Source organism: Panthera tigris, chromosome E3 (assembly GCF_018350195.1).
Source record: "Panthera tigris isolate Pti1 chromosome E3, P.tigris_Pti1_mat1.1, whole genome shotgun sequence".
Classification (NCBI taxonomy): Eukaryota; Metazoa; Chordata; class Mammalia; order Carnivora; family Felidae; genus Panthera; species Panthera tigris.
In genome coordinates this window covers 37,703,213-37,718,432 of record NC_056675.1, presented here as the reverse complement: position 1 = coordinate 37,718,432, position 15,220 = coordinate 37,703,213, and the positions used below count along the sequence as shown (strand labels likewise).

Here is a 15,220-nt window from a genome sequence, read left to right as displayed (position 1 = left end):
CTCTAATAAGGGTGAGAAGGCTGTCAGAAGTGACCTCAGGCTAAATGAAGAAGCCAACTGAACAGTGTGTGTGGTCAGGGGACTGTTTCTGTTAAAAGGGAGAGAGAGAAGCAGAGAAAGCAGAAGTGAGCACCTAAGACAGAAGACAGACTCAACTTCCTCCAGGGCACTGCTGAAGGCCTCCACCAAGTACAGGGGGCGTCTCCTACGGGCCCCAGGAGATAACACTCAAGCTCAGAAAGGGGAAGAACCAAGGCCTCTCCACAAAGTCTCATAGAAAGGTGAGCAATGCACCTCCACGAAAAGACGATAATGTTAACACCCCCACAGACGGGGGGCAGAGGAGCACTTTTTCTGAAACTAAGACCAACAAGGCCCACGTGTTTTCTCTGTTGGTATCAGAGCACTGTACGACACTCCTGCCTGCTTCCTGACACCCGAGCGGCCTTGTTTTCCAGCCCACCCACCCACAGCACGCCGGAAACCACCCCCATCGTGCAAGTTTCTATTTCAGTGTTCACCTGCCGTGGGTAGAACATTACCTTCTTGCGTTATTTTTTCCTCCTGATTCATGTTTACTGTTCAGAGTGACAGGGAATATCTCTGAAAAGGAGAACAGATCACCTGTCCTCCCCTCTCCCTAACCTAAAGTGTTTAAAGCTTTCTCTGTAATCCCTGGTCCCATGGTTGACTGTTTACATTGCTGGACTAAGGCCCACCTGGAACAAGCCCCAAGGCCCATCAAGTATACTCGAGACCCTTTCAAGGAGCGCTGATGGCACTCAGAAAGACGGTATTAATGCAAATCTGAGCCAATCTCTACCCAATGCTCTCCACTTTCAACCTTTTAATGGCTCCTGACCGCACTCAGAAAACACCCAACTGGGGGGGCCTGGGTGGCTCAGTCGGTTAAGCATCTGACTGTGGCTCAGGCCATGATCTCACGGTTCGTGGGTTCGAGCCCCACGTCAGGCTGGGGACTGACAGCTCAGAGCCTGAAGCATGCTTCAGATTCTGTCTCCCTCTCTCTGCCCCTCCCCCACCTGTGTTCTGCCTCTCTCTCTCAAAAACGAATAAACGTTTTTAAAAGCTTTTTTTTTTTTTTTTTAAAGAAAACCATCCAACTTCTTCCTGTGGTCCTTGAGCTCTGCAGGATGGCTCTGGACTCAGGTGACACACCCTGCTTCCCCAACACTGCCCCCCATCCACCCGGGGCTCACCTTCCATTCCTCTGCTAGGCTCTTTTCCACCCTACTTTTCTTGTATCTGGCTGCTTCTCACCCTTCTGGTCTCAGCTTAAATGTCACCTCCTCCCTGCAGCTGACCCTGACCACTGTACTGAGAATGACCTCCACTTGGCCATTTAGCTCCTGTGTTCTTCAGGGCACTTACTACAACTTGCAGTGCCCTTGAAGGCCTGTCTGCTTGCTGTCTGTCTCCCTCACAGGGGTGTAGGCAGTACAGAGGAAGGAAAGTGAGGTCGTGTTCACAGTGGTGGTTTCAGGAGCAGAGGGGAAGTACAGAGGAAATATCGTCCAGAGGATGAAAACTGGGCTTCTGCCCCAGGCTACCCTGCTGTGCTTTTGCTGCTGATGGGGTTACTAGAGGTCAGTTCCTAAGCCTTCCAAATAACATTGGGAGCAGCAGACCAGGACTGGCATCATCTCTAAAGCATACCTCTCATCAGGCCGGCTGCCCTTCCGGGGGTCTGAGACGCCCCCTAACACCTGGCTCAGCTCTTCCTCTGGGCTCCACCTCCTTGGGCCTCCCCAGACCCCACCCAGCCCCTGGCAGCATCACCCCAGTAAGAGAAGAGCTGCTCTTGCGCCAGCCACGAGAGAAGGAAGCGCCAGCGGAAGCCCGAGGGAGGGGCGCGCCTCTGTCTGAGGGGCTCCTGTTCTTCAGCTGACACACCCGGACTTGCGGAGGCCAGGGGAGAGAGAGGCATCCCTTCCACACCCCAGCCCCGGGCAGGGCCGATCGGGGCGGCAGGGAGGAGGTGGTGCCAGCAGCGCCCGGCCGCGGCTCCCCAGTGAGGCCGACCGGAAGCGGAGAAGGCAGGCAGCCTCGCAGGCCTCAGGCCTCCGCCGGGTCGGGCTGGCTACACCAGTTGGGGGTCCCAGGGCGAGGCGGGGGAGCTGGCGAACCGCGGATCTCTCGAGAGGAGAGAGAGAGAGACCGGGTCAGGCAGCCGCCGGACTCTGCCCTCCGGGTGCGACGGAACAACCCGGACGCCGGGCCCAGGCCTGAAGGGGGCGCTCCGGGGCAGGAGGGCTCGGGGGTCCCCGCGCGGGTCTGGGGAGGGGGAGGGGCAGGGGCGCGGATCCAGCGGGCAGGGCTCACCTCGCGTCGGGACGGCCGGGCCTCCATGTGCCGGAACTTGGACACCTTGAAGCGGCTCATGGCGACGGGGAAGGCGGCGGGCGCAGCTTCGAAGACCCGGGCGTCGGCTCTCAGGTGCACGGACAGCCAGCCGTGACTCCCGCCGCCTCCGGCCCCGCCCGCGGCCACCCCTCTCGCGGCCACGCCCTGGAACGCCCCCGGCCAATCACAGCCCGCTCCGGCTCGCCTGGCCCCGCCCCCGGCCAATCGCCGCAGAGCTGTCCTGTGAGGCCACGCCCCGATGCCGGCGGGCTAGCCGCGCGGGCGAGGAGGTCACGTGCCGCGTGCGGGTCTGGCCGTCCCCGGCTCTGCGGGGCGTGCTCCCAGGCGGGGGGCAGCGTCCAGGTTTTGCAGTCAGGGGGTTGTCACGGGAGGCTCCGGGGTATGCGGGGCGCGGCCGGGGCGGAGACGGGGCAGACGTGGACCCGCCCCATTTCGGATACTGGGACCGTGCTCAGGACAGAGCAGGCGCTGGCCGCGGTCACACAGCTAACGAGTGGCAGTTGGGGGAGGAACGGGAACCCGGGTCTGAGGCGTATCCCAGCCGCGGGGCCCTCTCTAGGCCAGGTGGACTTGAAGGCCGGGCTGGGGCCTCCAGCGTCCCGGCAGTTAGGGCACGTCTTGGCTGCAGGGCGCGATGGGGCAGGACTGACCCCTGCAAGGAAATCAATGTATGATTTACAAATAAACCCAAAGGGAGAAAGATGAGGAAAATGGGGAATACCTTTAATAACACATGCACCCCACCGGCGGCTTGCTTAGTCCCCGGGTCATTCAGGAAGAAAAGAGAACAAGCTTCATTCCACCTGGGGCCATTCATTCCACAAGCATTTGTTTGCGCTTTGAAAATTGAGTCCATGATTCCAGAACACGCTTTCTGCTTGCTAACAGACAGAACACCTGCTCAGGCGTGTCTGGAAAAGGGACTTTGATCTGAGGAATGTGAATGATTGCCGCGAAAATAACCTTTCCTAAGCCCATGTTAGAGAACGGCCTAGCCGCCTAGCTGGAGTTACCGGCCTACAGGGTGATTCTGAAGGCTTGGCCTGGTGGAGGGCACCAATGGACCCCACAAATGCAAGTTCCTTTTTACAGTGTTTACAGGTAAACTATGAGGACTAAAAGGCTACTTCCCTGCATCCTACCAAGGGAGTTAAGAGCCACGACTTTGATCTCCATATACTAAAAATAGGATGCCAGTGCAGTTGAGGGAGGCCTGGAATTTGGAATTCTAAGCAGTCCGGCTGCTGCTGAAAGTACAGCTTTCCCAAGGCTGCTACTCTTCAGACTCTGGAATTGCAGCAGCTTTGGAAAAGGCACCAGCAGTGCAGTCTTGGGATGGCTATGGTGTTCAATTACTGCCAATATTGCTTCTTTTTCTTAAAATTGTGGTGAAAAACAACATATAAAATTTACTATTTTTGAGTGTATAGTTGTTAGGGACATTCACACTGTTGTGCACAACCTTATTGTGCAATCCTGAGACTCTATATCTGTCAAACAACAGCCCTTCATTTCTTTCCCACCAGTCCCTGGTAACCACCGTTCTACTTTCTATTAGTTTGACTTTACCTTTTTTTATTATTATTATTTTTTATTTTTAAGTAATCTCTACACCCAGTGTGGGGCATGAACTCACAACCATGAGATCAAGAGTCACATGCTCCTGGCACCTGGGCAGTTCAGTTGCTTAAGTGTCTCTTAAGTGACTCCTGATTTCGGCTCTGGTCATGATCTCAAGGTTCATGAGATTGGGCCCCACATTGGGCTCTGTGCTTACATTGAAGAGCCTGCTTGGAATTCTCTGTCTCTCCTCTCCCTCTGCCCTTACCCTGTCTGTGCATGCATGTGCACACACACTCTCTCCCTCTCTCTCAAAATAAACAAACAAAAAAAGAATATAAACTTAAAGAAAAAAAAAACCCACACAAGAGTCATGTGCTCTACCGACTGAGCCAGCCAGGCAATTCCCCCCCCCCCCTTTTCAAATCATTATTATTTTTTAGGATTTTTCAAGTCTGATTATTATACCACTGTATTTACCACAGAATATATATCATTAATATACCACATTTTGTTTATCCAGCAACAGCCATTTGCGTTCTCCCTCCTCTTGGCTGTAGTGAATAATGCTGCGCTGAACACAGATGTGCAAATATCTCTTTAAAGCCCTGCTTTCAATTCATTGGGATATATACCCAGAAGTGAGGTTGTGGGATCATATAGTACTTACATTTTTTTGAGGTTCCTCCATACCGGATATTGCTTTTAGAATTACAATTATTAACAGCTTAATATCATCTGCTAATGTAGATTGTTTAAATCTATGGTATGCAGTAATCTCTTTTTGCATCAGCAGAATTTGCTTAATAGTCTCCCGGGAGGGGACATTCAGACATTATGCATTGTAGTTCAAATGTAAATCAACTGTAGATCTAAAACTATAAAAATCTTAGAGGAAAACACAAGGCAAAAGCTTCACAACACTGGATTTGACAATGATTTTTGGTTTTTTTTGGATATGACACCAAAAGATCTAGGCAAAAAAGAAAAAACCATGAAAAATTAAAAAATCTGTTTATCAGGGTGCCTGGGTGGCTCAGTCAGTTGAGCATCCAATTTCGGCTCAGGTCCTGGTCTGCTGTCATGGCAGAGCCCACTGCAGATCCTCTGTCCCCCTCTCTCTGCCCCTTCCTTGCTCGTGCACTCTCTTTCCCTCTCTCTGAAAATAAACAGTTAAAAAAAAAACTATCATGGGGGCGCCTGGGTGGCTCAGTCAATTGAGTGATTCTTGCTTTCAGCTCAGGTCATGATCCTGGGATCAGCGTGGAGCCTGCTTGGCATTCTGTCTCTCTGTCCCTCTCCCCCTCTCCCCCACTCTCTCTCTCTCAAATAAATAAATAAATAAACGACTCAAAACCACTATGAGATACCACTTCACACCCAATAGGATGATGCTACTACCAACAAACAAAAAACCCTAGAAAATAACAAGGGTTTTCAAGGATGTAGAGTAATCAGAACATTTGTGCTGTTGGGAATCCACAGTGTGTTGATGGGAATGTAAAATGGTACAGCCACTGTGGAAAAGAGTATGGTGGTTCCTCAAAAAAATAAAAATAGAATCATCGTATGATCCAACAATTCCACCTCTGGGTATATACCCCAAATACTTGAAAGCAGGGTCAGAAAAAACACATTTGTACAACCACATTCATAGCAGCATTATTCACAAAAGCTAAAACATGGAAGCAATCCAAGTGTATGTTGATACATGAATGGATAAGCAAAATGTGGTATATACATATAATAGAATTTTATTCAGCTTTAAAAATGAAGGAAATTCTGACACATGCTATAACATGGATGAACCTTAAGAACATTATGCTAAGTGAAATAAGCCAGTTACAAAAGGACAAATAGTGTATGATTCCACTTATATGAGGTAGTTAGACTAGACAAAATCACAGAGACAGATGGGAATGCAAGCTGGTGCAGCCACTCTGGGAAACAGTATGGGGGATCCTCAAAAAACTAAAAATAGAACTACCCTACGACCCAGCAATGGCACTACTAGGTATTTATCTAAGAGATATAGGTGTGCTGTTTCAAAGGGACACATGCAGGGGCGCCTGGGTGGCGCAGTCGGTTAAGCGTCCGACTTCAGCCGGGTCACGTTCTCGCGGTCCGTGAGTTCGAGCCCCGCGTCAGGCTCTGGGCTGATGGCTCGGAGCCTGGAGCCTGTTTCCGATTCTGTGTCTCCCTCTCTCTCTGCCCCTCCCCCGTTCATGCTCTGTCTCTCTCTGATCCAAAAATAAATAAAAAACGTTGAAAAAAAAATTAAAAAAAAAAAAAAAAAAAGGGACACATGCATCCCAATGTTTACAGCAGCACTATCAACAATAGCCAAAGTATGGAAAGAGCCCAAATGTCCATCGATGGATGAATGGATAAAGAAAATGTGGTATAGGGGCATCTGGGTGGCTCAGTCGGTTGAGCGTCCGACTTCAGCTCAGGTCATGATCTCACAGTTCATGAGTTCAACCCCGCGTTGGGCTCTGTGCTGACAGCTCAGAGACTGGAGCCTGCTTCAGATTCTGTGTCTCCCTCTCTCTCTCTGCCCCTAACCCACTCGCATTCTGTCTCTGTCTCTCTCAAAAATAAATAAACATTAAAAAAAAATTTTTAAGAAAATGTGGTGTGTATACACACACACACACACACACACACACACACACACACACACACACACGATGGAGTATTACTCGGCAATCAAAAAGAATGAAATCTTGCCATTTGCAACTACGTGGATGGAACTGAAGGGTATTATGCTAAGTGAAATTAGTCAGAGAAAGACAAAAATCATAGGACTTCACTCATATGAGGACTTTAAGAGACAAAACAGATGAACGTAAGGGAAGGGAAATAAAAATAATATAAAAACAGGGAGGGGGACAAAACAGAAGAGACTCATAAATACGGAGAACAAACTGAGGGTTACTGGAGGGGGGATGGGCTAAATGGGTAAGGGGCACTAAGGAATCTACTCCTGAAATCATTGTTGCACTATATGTTAACTAATTTGGATGTAAATTTAAATAAATAAATAAATAAAATCATAGAGACAGAAAGTCGAATGGTGGTTGCCAGGGGCCTAGGGAGAGGAGGGAATGGGGAGTTTGTTGTTTATGAGTGTAGAGTTTCAATGGATGGTGGTGAATCAAAATCAAAATTTTGAATCAAAAATCAAAATTTTTGCAAGAGGATAGATGAGGCCAGATTCAGTGCAAACAACAAATTCTTAGATCTAGTTATCTGCCCCTGAAATGACTGTTTATTAAGATGCATGTTGGGGGTACCTGACCAGCTCAGTTGAAAGAGCATGTGACACTTGATCTTGGAGTCATGAGTTCGAGCCCCACCCGGGATTTAGAGATTACTTAAATAAATAAAACTTCAGAAAAACAAGAAAAAATTTTTAAATGTCTATTTATTTTTGAGAGGGAGAGGGAGAGAGAGAGGGGGAGAGAGAGAGAGAGAGAGAGAGAAAACTAGTGAGTGGGGGAGGAGCAGAGAAAGAAGGAGACACAGAATCTGAAGCAGGTTCCAGGCTCTAAGATGTTAGTGCAGAGCCCGATGTGGGGCTCAAACTCACGAACTGTGAGATCATGACCTGAGCTGAATCGGACACTTAACTGACTGAGCCACCCAGGTGCCCCCCTACCCTCCCAAAAAATGTTTTTATTTTCTTATTTATTTTTTAATTTAAAAAAATGTTTATTTACTTTGGAGAGAGAGGGAGACAGTGTGAGCACATTGAAATGTTTTCAATGCGCAAAATACATCACAAAAATTGGGAAAAACACTCCATATCCCATCCCAGAGAGACAGTGCAACCTGCATTATTATTTCGTCGTGTCTCAAATGGAGGTGCACCCATGTATTCTTGGAGCTCTGAAGTTTTACTATACCTAGTGATCTGATTTTTTACAGTGACACGTGAAATATTTTGACAGACACAAAATTTGACTTTTGTGGTGATAATTTACAACCAAAGGGCATTTTCATAGAAAAGACTGTCATTTGCTAAGGTGATGTTTTTCACATTGGAGTCCACTGATTGCCAGAGGATCTGGAGCTTTATTCTCCGTGTCTGTGATCTTTGTTTGTTTGTTTCCTTTAAAAGAGTCCCTTTCGGGAGCACTGGGGTGGCTCAGTCCATTAAGCAGCCGACTTTGGCTCACATCATGATCTCATGGCTCCTGACTTCAAGACCCACAACGGGCTCTGTGCTGACAGCTTAAGTGCCTGGAGTCTGCTTTGGATTCTGTGTCTCTGTCTCTTTCTGCCCCTCCCCTGCTCCCACTCTCTCTCTCTCTCTCTCAAAAATAAACAAACATTAAAAGGGCCCCTTTCACTTCTCAGGTTTATGAAACATTAAGTTTAAGCCTCATTTGGGCAGAATAATATTTAGCTGCGAGCCAGAGACACCTGTGGTTTATTTAAAAGGTCATTTAGGAAATTATCAGCATGGAGGTCCCCCTGGGGAACACCCAGGTGATCAAGGCGAGGACGCCCCATCCCCCATCCCAGTGTGACACTGCACCTTGATTATTTTGTTGTTCTGTAAGGAAACTGCACCCACACGGATGTCATTCGTGCAGGGTCACACATCTGAGTTACACATTCCACACCTCCTTGGAATTGTCCCGTATCCTCTTGGAGAGGAAAAGAAATGCTACAACTAGAGAAACAGCTGCCTCTTGTTGCCTCTGAAGAGACTGGCTCAGGCCCTTCTGTCTTCCCTGGAAGGGACCCTCACTCACCAGGGGAGGAGAGCAGCCAGCTCATGGGGTGGCCATGGACTCTAGTCCTATTGTGGTTTGGGTAGTCAGAGTCTGCAGGAAATCACCGACTAGACCATACTTCAAATTCCCTACTAGCTCTCACTGATCTCACTGCCTCAGGAGAGTGGCAAAGAGCCCAGTGGGACAGGGTAGCTACAAGTGCAGAGGTGGAGTGAGTCTTGTGCGTCTTTTGCAAGTAGCATTTGTTTCTCCTCAAAGCTACGGCTTTTGGCTTTAGACTGGAGAAGGGGGGTGGGTGGGTGATGGACACATGACACACTCTGCCTGGGGGCCATGGGGAGGCGTGGCCCGCCCATGTGCTCATTCTAGTTGTTGGCAACAAGCCTAGGATGGGTCATTTTGTGTCCTTTAACAGCTGAAGTCCTTGGAAGGCAGTGAAACATTCTGTAGGTGGGGTGGTAATAAATACACGCCCTGCCCCGCTTTTGTTGTGAGAAGCAGAGGAGATTCAGCATGAGAAAGTACAATGTAAACTAGTAAGGGCTTTTCAACCAGAGTTATTGATCACAATAACAAGAAGGTGCATGGTTTAAAGGGAAGAGCTCTGGGTTTTGTTAGGGGCCTGAGTGTAGATCTTGGCTCACCTATACACTGGCTCTGTGACCTTGGATGAGTTCCTCATCTTTCAGAGTTTGTTTTGTTGTGTGTGGATGTTTTTGTTTGGGCAGGGCTGGGGGGGGGCGGGGAGGGTTGCACAGAGATGCGGGGGTGGGGGAGGAGTCCCTATCTAAACATGGGAATATTAGTCTTTGCCTTACTTCAAAGGATTGTGATCAAAATAGAAAATATGACAAAGTTCTTTGTGAACTGAAAAGAGAATGTTCTTAAAAAAATTGTTTTTAAGGTTTATTCATTTTTTGAGAGACAGAGCATGAGTGGGTAGGGGCAGAGAGAGAGGGAGACACAGAATCCAAAGCAAGCTCCAGGCTCTGAACTAACAGCACAGAGCCCAACGCGGGGCTCAAATTCACAAACTGTGGGATCACGACCTGAGCCGAAGTCAGACACTTAACCGACTGAGCCACCCAGGCACCCCTGGAAAGAGAATGTTCTTAACACAGCTGAAGTTTTCAGATCTCTCCATAGCCACCAAGTACCTGAAATTGGTCCCACAGACATTTCAAACATGACACGTCCAAACAACAGTGACTCACCATCTTTCTCCCCAAACCAGCTCCTTTCCTGCGTTTTTCAGCTTAGCGGTGGGGGAACATAAAGACGCTTATTCACTAGCCCCCAACAACTATCAAATCAAGGTGATCCAGGTACCATGGACCAAGGACCTCTGTTGTGAGGATTTCCAGAGGCTTGTAACTTACCCATGTTTTTTACTAACTGTATCATCTCCGGCTTCTCTGTAGTGACTAGCAGTGAAGGGGACCTCGTACAGACCTAGGCTGCTCTCATCAGGGAGTCTTTCTGGAGGCCTCCCAAAAACCTGTCTTCCTCTCCTTGGGTAGCCACCAGCACCCACTCCATTTCCTTGGGGTTCTCCGCTTCCTCAAGGGCAGGTGGGCTCCCCAGCAATCAGCCTTCCTGTGATCCCCTAAAATAAGAACGCACACCCCCTTTTAGTGTGGAATTTTACTGTTAATCACGATGCGGAAATAGATGGGGGGAAACTAAAATACCAAAAATATGAGGAAGTTACAAAGCTGACAAAAGTTTTCATATTAGTGAGCTTTTCTCTGGTTCCTAACTCCCTCTGACGTGGTAAATGCAAGTCTTTTTGCCTCTTGCTGTCAGCATTTACTCCTGAAAGTTGTACTTCTCAACCAAAACCCTCCCCCACTCTTTCCCCCTAGGTTTTGGGCTCCCTCTTGGTAAGTAAAAGTGCCTGAATCCTGCTTAGTATTCTCAGTGCTTACCACAGAGCCTAGTACATACAGCTAACATGTACTGAGTACTTACTATATGCCGAATACAGTATGAAGCCTTCACAAGGACTATCTCAACTCATTCCTCAGATGGTCCTTTGAGGTAGTTACCAATATGTCCCCGTTTTACCGAAAGGCAACTGAGACACAGAGCGGTAAACTAAGTTGTCCAAGGATACACAGCCGGTAAGTGGCAGGGCTGGGATTCAGTCCCTGGCAATCTGACTCCAGGGCCCATAATCTTTTTTTTTTTTTTTTTAATTTTAAAATTTAAGTTCATTTACTTATTTTGAGAGAGAGAGAGAGAAGAAAGCACATGAGCGAGTGCGTGCGTACAAGGGAGGTAGGGGCAGAAAGGAGAGACAGAATCCCAAGAAGGCTCTGTACCATCAGCGCAGAGCCCAATGCAGAGCTTGAACTCATGAACTGTGAGATCATAACCTGAGACGAGACTGAGAGTCAGACATTTAACCAACTGCACCACCCAGGCACCCCTCTTTTTTTTTTTTTTTTTTTTTTAGAAGTTTATTTAAGCAAACTCCACATCCAATGTGTGGCTCGAACTCACGACCCAGAGATCAAGTGCCACATGCAGGGCACCCCCAAGGCCCATATTCTTAATCACTATGCTGAAAACATTTAAGTATCGATTGAATATATTCAATGAACTCGTTTCTCCACTTCTCACTTCACGACAAGCTTTGCCTTCTCTAAAAGGCCTCACTGCTAGCTTCCCTAGCCCAAACTCTCAACTTCTCCTTATATTTTACAATAAATAGCCTTGTAACTTTTTCACTACACCGGTGGTTTTTAAACCTTTTTGAAACTCAGAGCCTGTGGAGAATTTGATCAATGAAAGCTATGGCTATCTATGCAGATTAACATCCACATCCACAAAAATTTGGGTACAATGGGTAGAAGTGGCAAAGAGCACACTTCATCCTAAACCCATCAGTGAATCCTCAGGTTTCCTTCTTATTGTTTGGGGTGGTGGTCGGGGGTGTGTAAGCTGAAACTCCTTAGTAACGCTTACTGGGCCAGATTCCAGCCTCATCTCCAGTCACACACCCTAAGTTTAGGGCTTAGGCAAACAGGGCAATCACTTTCGCACCTCTGAGACATCTGCTTTTGAAGTGTCTGCTGCTTGGAATACTTCTCCCCTCCATCTCTATCTGACGCACTTTTCATCAAAGTCCAACTGGAATGTTACCTCTCAGATGTCTTCCCTGACACTCTAGTCTCCGCAACTTGTTCCAGAAACCCCTCACTTCCGTGTCTCTAACACGGTTTATATCTACAAGAGCACTGATCACGTTATGTCAGTTGCTAAGGAGCCGGTCTCTCTCGATTCAGAGTTTGCTCCCCCGAAGCAGGGATGGCATGTCATTCACCGTTGTATCCCCAGGACTCGACAACGTGCGTGAAACACAGTAGGTGCTCACCACGTTTATTAAATTCGTTTGTGCGGGGCTCGGCTCTCCCTTGGCGACTGGCAAGTTCATCACAGGTTTGCAGGAGCCTTAACACGCTCAGGACAGAACCGAGTGATCAAAGTCAGCCCCACGGAGAATCAGCTGGAGAGAAAGTGAGCTTGAGGCCAGGCTTTGGAAGTAGCGCAGAGGCCCCCACGAGCTCACGCTGACACAAAGTGAGCAACACTCACGCAACACTTACAGCATCAGGTCAGGGGGAAAAGACCGCGCACTGCATGCTGGGACTGCGCGACTGACGGCAGCATTGCACGCCGGGATATGTAGTCCGGCCCTTCGCGGGGATCCTGAGACTAGTTATAACCGAACACACTCAACCACGTATCTACATAGATAAGGTACAATATTGGCTATACATCACAGAATGACGAGGTCCTTCACGGCACGCATACCTAGTTGCACCCCTCAGAGGAAGCCTCATTTCGTTGTTGGCAACCAGAAAGTCGCATTGGGTGCTGCTGCGCATGCGCAACGCTTGCGCTTGTGCGTGTGCGCGCGCACGGGCCCCGCCTCCGGAAGCGCCATCGCAGCGCCGGCGCGCTGTCTTCGCGACGCCTCCTTGAGCCGGGTGGCGCAGGCGCAGTGTCCCTGGGCCAAGATGGCGGCGCGGTGCCCCACACGCTGGTTGCTGGTGGCTGTGGGGTCCCCGCGGCTGCCGGCTACAGCGGGGAGAGGAGCCCGGCCTCCCAGGGAGGACGTGGTGGGGGCTTCACTGGGCCACAAGCTGAACGTCACTGCATTCTCGCCTTCCCTGAGAGCTCGAGGCTCCGGGGCGCTGCTGACATTGAGAACTGGTGTCAGCTTCAAAGGTGAGGGCAGGCTCCAGCGCCCGAGTGGGGGCTCTAAGGCCCAGAAGGGACTGACTCGATTCGGCTACGGGGGTAGCGGGGTGGACGGTATCTTCTGACCTGTATGCAGAATTGCTTGGAGAGACCGGCGAGCAGGAGGCAGAGAGGCCCAAATGGCTACTGAGAAATGGTAAACCAGGGAGAGTTGCATGGAGCCCTCGGCGGCAGTAGTGAAATGTTCCGTAGGCCTACAGTCTTCTCTTCTCTATCAACATTTCTAGAAGCCTCTTTCCAGCCTGCCACTGCTCCCTTACCCTATTCCGGTCCTGTCTCCTCCCTTCACCTTATAGCCGGAAGGGGGGAGGTAACTGCCATTCGGTGAGCACCTGTTACGGTGCTAGGTACTTTGTGCCCCATCTCACTTGGTGGTAACAACCCTGCAAGAATGGAGTCGTCATCCCCATTTTAAAGAACGAGAAACTGAGGTTCTAGCAAGAAGAATTGACCCGCCCAAGGTCATAAACCTAAAAGAGTAGAGTTGTCCTTTAATAGCTCACGCTCTTTCCGTCACGTGGTTTTAATCGAAGGATACACTTAGTAGTCTTTTATAAGTTCTTAAATTGGCAACTGTAATAAAAATACAAGCTAACATTTATCGAGCGCTTTTCTGTGTACCCGGCATGGGTCATTTCCATGTGATAGATGCTATTACATTTTATAGACAAAGAAGCTTAAGCCTAGATATTAAACGACTTGTAGAAAGTGACAAAGTGAAAAGATGGTAGAGCCCTCATTCAAAACCAGCTTTCTTAATTGATGGAGGCGATACCGAAGTGATATGTATTAAGCCTTTAGGTGCTTGTCTGTGATGGTTCTGCTCTGTGTTGGATGACTTCTGTTAGGAGGAAGGAGGAAACACTGAATAACCAACCATGTGTCTGAATTGTCTTACTGGTTGTGTTCCCTACAATTTGTGCAAGTGATATTTATCTATATATTTACAAAGGTAATGAATTAACAGGCCCTGACAAGATAACCCACACAAGATAATTGCCTGTTGGGGTGCAATTTTGTAATGCTTGTGTAATAAGGGAGTCATTAAAGCATCACTAATCGTTATTCTTTTGTAAAGTGAACAAACTCACCTCTACCAGTGTGTGTGTGTGTGTGTGGGGGGGGGGACCTGGGTGAGTTATTTAATCTCTTTGAACCCCTGTTTCCTTAACTGTAAAAATTTGTTCATTGACTCAGGTATTTATTGAGAGTCTGCCATATGCTGGCCACTATTCTAGTTACTGGGGATACAGCAGAGAACAGAGAGATTGGATGAGGTTTTGGTCAAGTGATCCCATTTTTTAATTCTGCTCTTGCCACCAATATTTCCTCACGGGTAGAGCAGTAGTCTGTTCAGGTTTCTTCAGGGTTATTCGGAGTGATGTCATGGTGTATTTCTCAGTATGAGCAAAAGTGGTAAGTTTCAAGTTTTGCTAACTTTTTCTAATGTCAATGTTGTTTTAAATAGAATTTGGCTGCATCTTTTTGTTCATTTATTCCTTAGGTAATTATTAAGCTATTTCTGTTCATAGTACATTTGTACCAGTTTGGGGAGCATTTTTGTTGATTGTGTATATATGAGAGAGATAGGCACTGAGTACTGAGCCTTTGGGGGACCCTTACTAAGGAACTGCAATCGGGGCGCCTGGGTGGCGCAGTCGGTTGAGCGTCCGACTTCAGCCAGGTCACGATCTCGCGGTCCGTGAGTTCGAGCCCCGCGTCGGGCTCTGGGCTGATGGCTCGGAGCCTGGAGCCTGCTTCTGATTCTGTGTCTCCCTCTCTCTCTGCCCCTCCCCCGTTCATGCTCTGTCTCTCTCTCTGTCCCAAAAATAAATAAAAAACGTTGAAAAAAAAATTAAAAAAAAAAAAAAAAGGAACTGCAATCAGCACATAGCCCAGAATGGGCATGTTTTGTATCACATGATGAATATTTTTGAGAGATGACATCCTTCAAGACACACTCTTGTTATTACATCTAAAGTCATCAACTCAGCTCCCAAACATGGGTCTTTGATGTTCTCTCAAATCTAGTAATACAATTAGAGGACATAAAACAACACTTTAATTACAACTTTTCTCCCAGGGCAGAAAAAAATTTAGTTATTTGACTCTGGGTTAGTCATTCTTGGAGTGACTTGGAGGCTGATCCTATTCTGGGTTCTAAAAAGGGCAAGACATTGTTCTTGGGGGAAAGTTTGTCCATTAAATGAACTTTAATTATTTTAAAAAAATTTTTTTAAATGTTTATTTATTTTTGAAGG

At 48.0% G+C, this 15,220-nt stretch overlaps 2 protein-coding genes and 1 non-coding gene across 4 annotated transcripts in view; 2 read left to right on the top strand and 1 right to left on the bottom strand.

Annotated features, from left to right (window-relative positions):
- Positions 1–2,541, bottom strand: part of LOC102969608 (coronin-7) — a 56,667-nt gene extending 54,126 nt beyond the window's left edge. The window contains exon 1 of the mRNA XM_042971952.1: positions 2,344–2,541. Within this exon, the coding sequence (XP_042827886.1) occupies positions 2,344–2,403 (60 nt within the window). The 5' untranslated portion in view covers positions 2,404–2,541. The remainder of the gene's footprint in view (positions 1–2,343) is intronic.
- TRNAH-GUG lies at positions 891–975 on the top strand. The gene has a single exon. It is a non-coding gene; the product is annotated as a tRNA-His (tRNA).
- A 10,143-nt stretch (positions 2,542–12,684) lies between the features above and the next one.
- The window catches only part of DNAJA3 (DnaJ heat shock protein family (Hsp40) member A3), a 29,694-nt gene continuing 27,158 nt past the window's right edge, over positions 12,685–15,220 (top strand). For both annotated transcript variants that reach the window (XM_015535809.2, XM_042971748.1), the window contains exon 1: positions 12,685–12,926. In XM_015535809.2, coding sequence (XP_015391295.2) covers positions 12,716–12,926 — 211 coding nt within the window. In that variant the 5' untranslated portion in view covers positions 12,685–12,715. The remainder of the gene's footprint in view (positions 12,927–15,220) is intronic.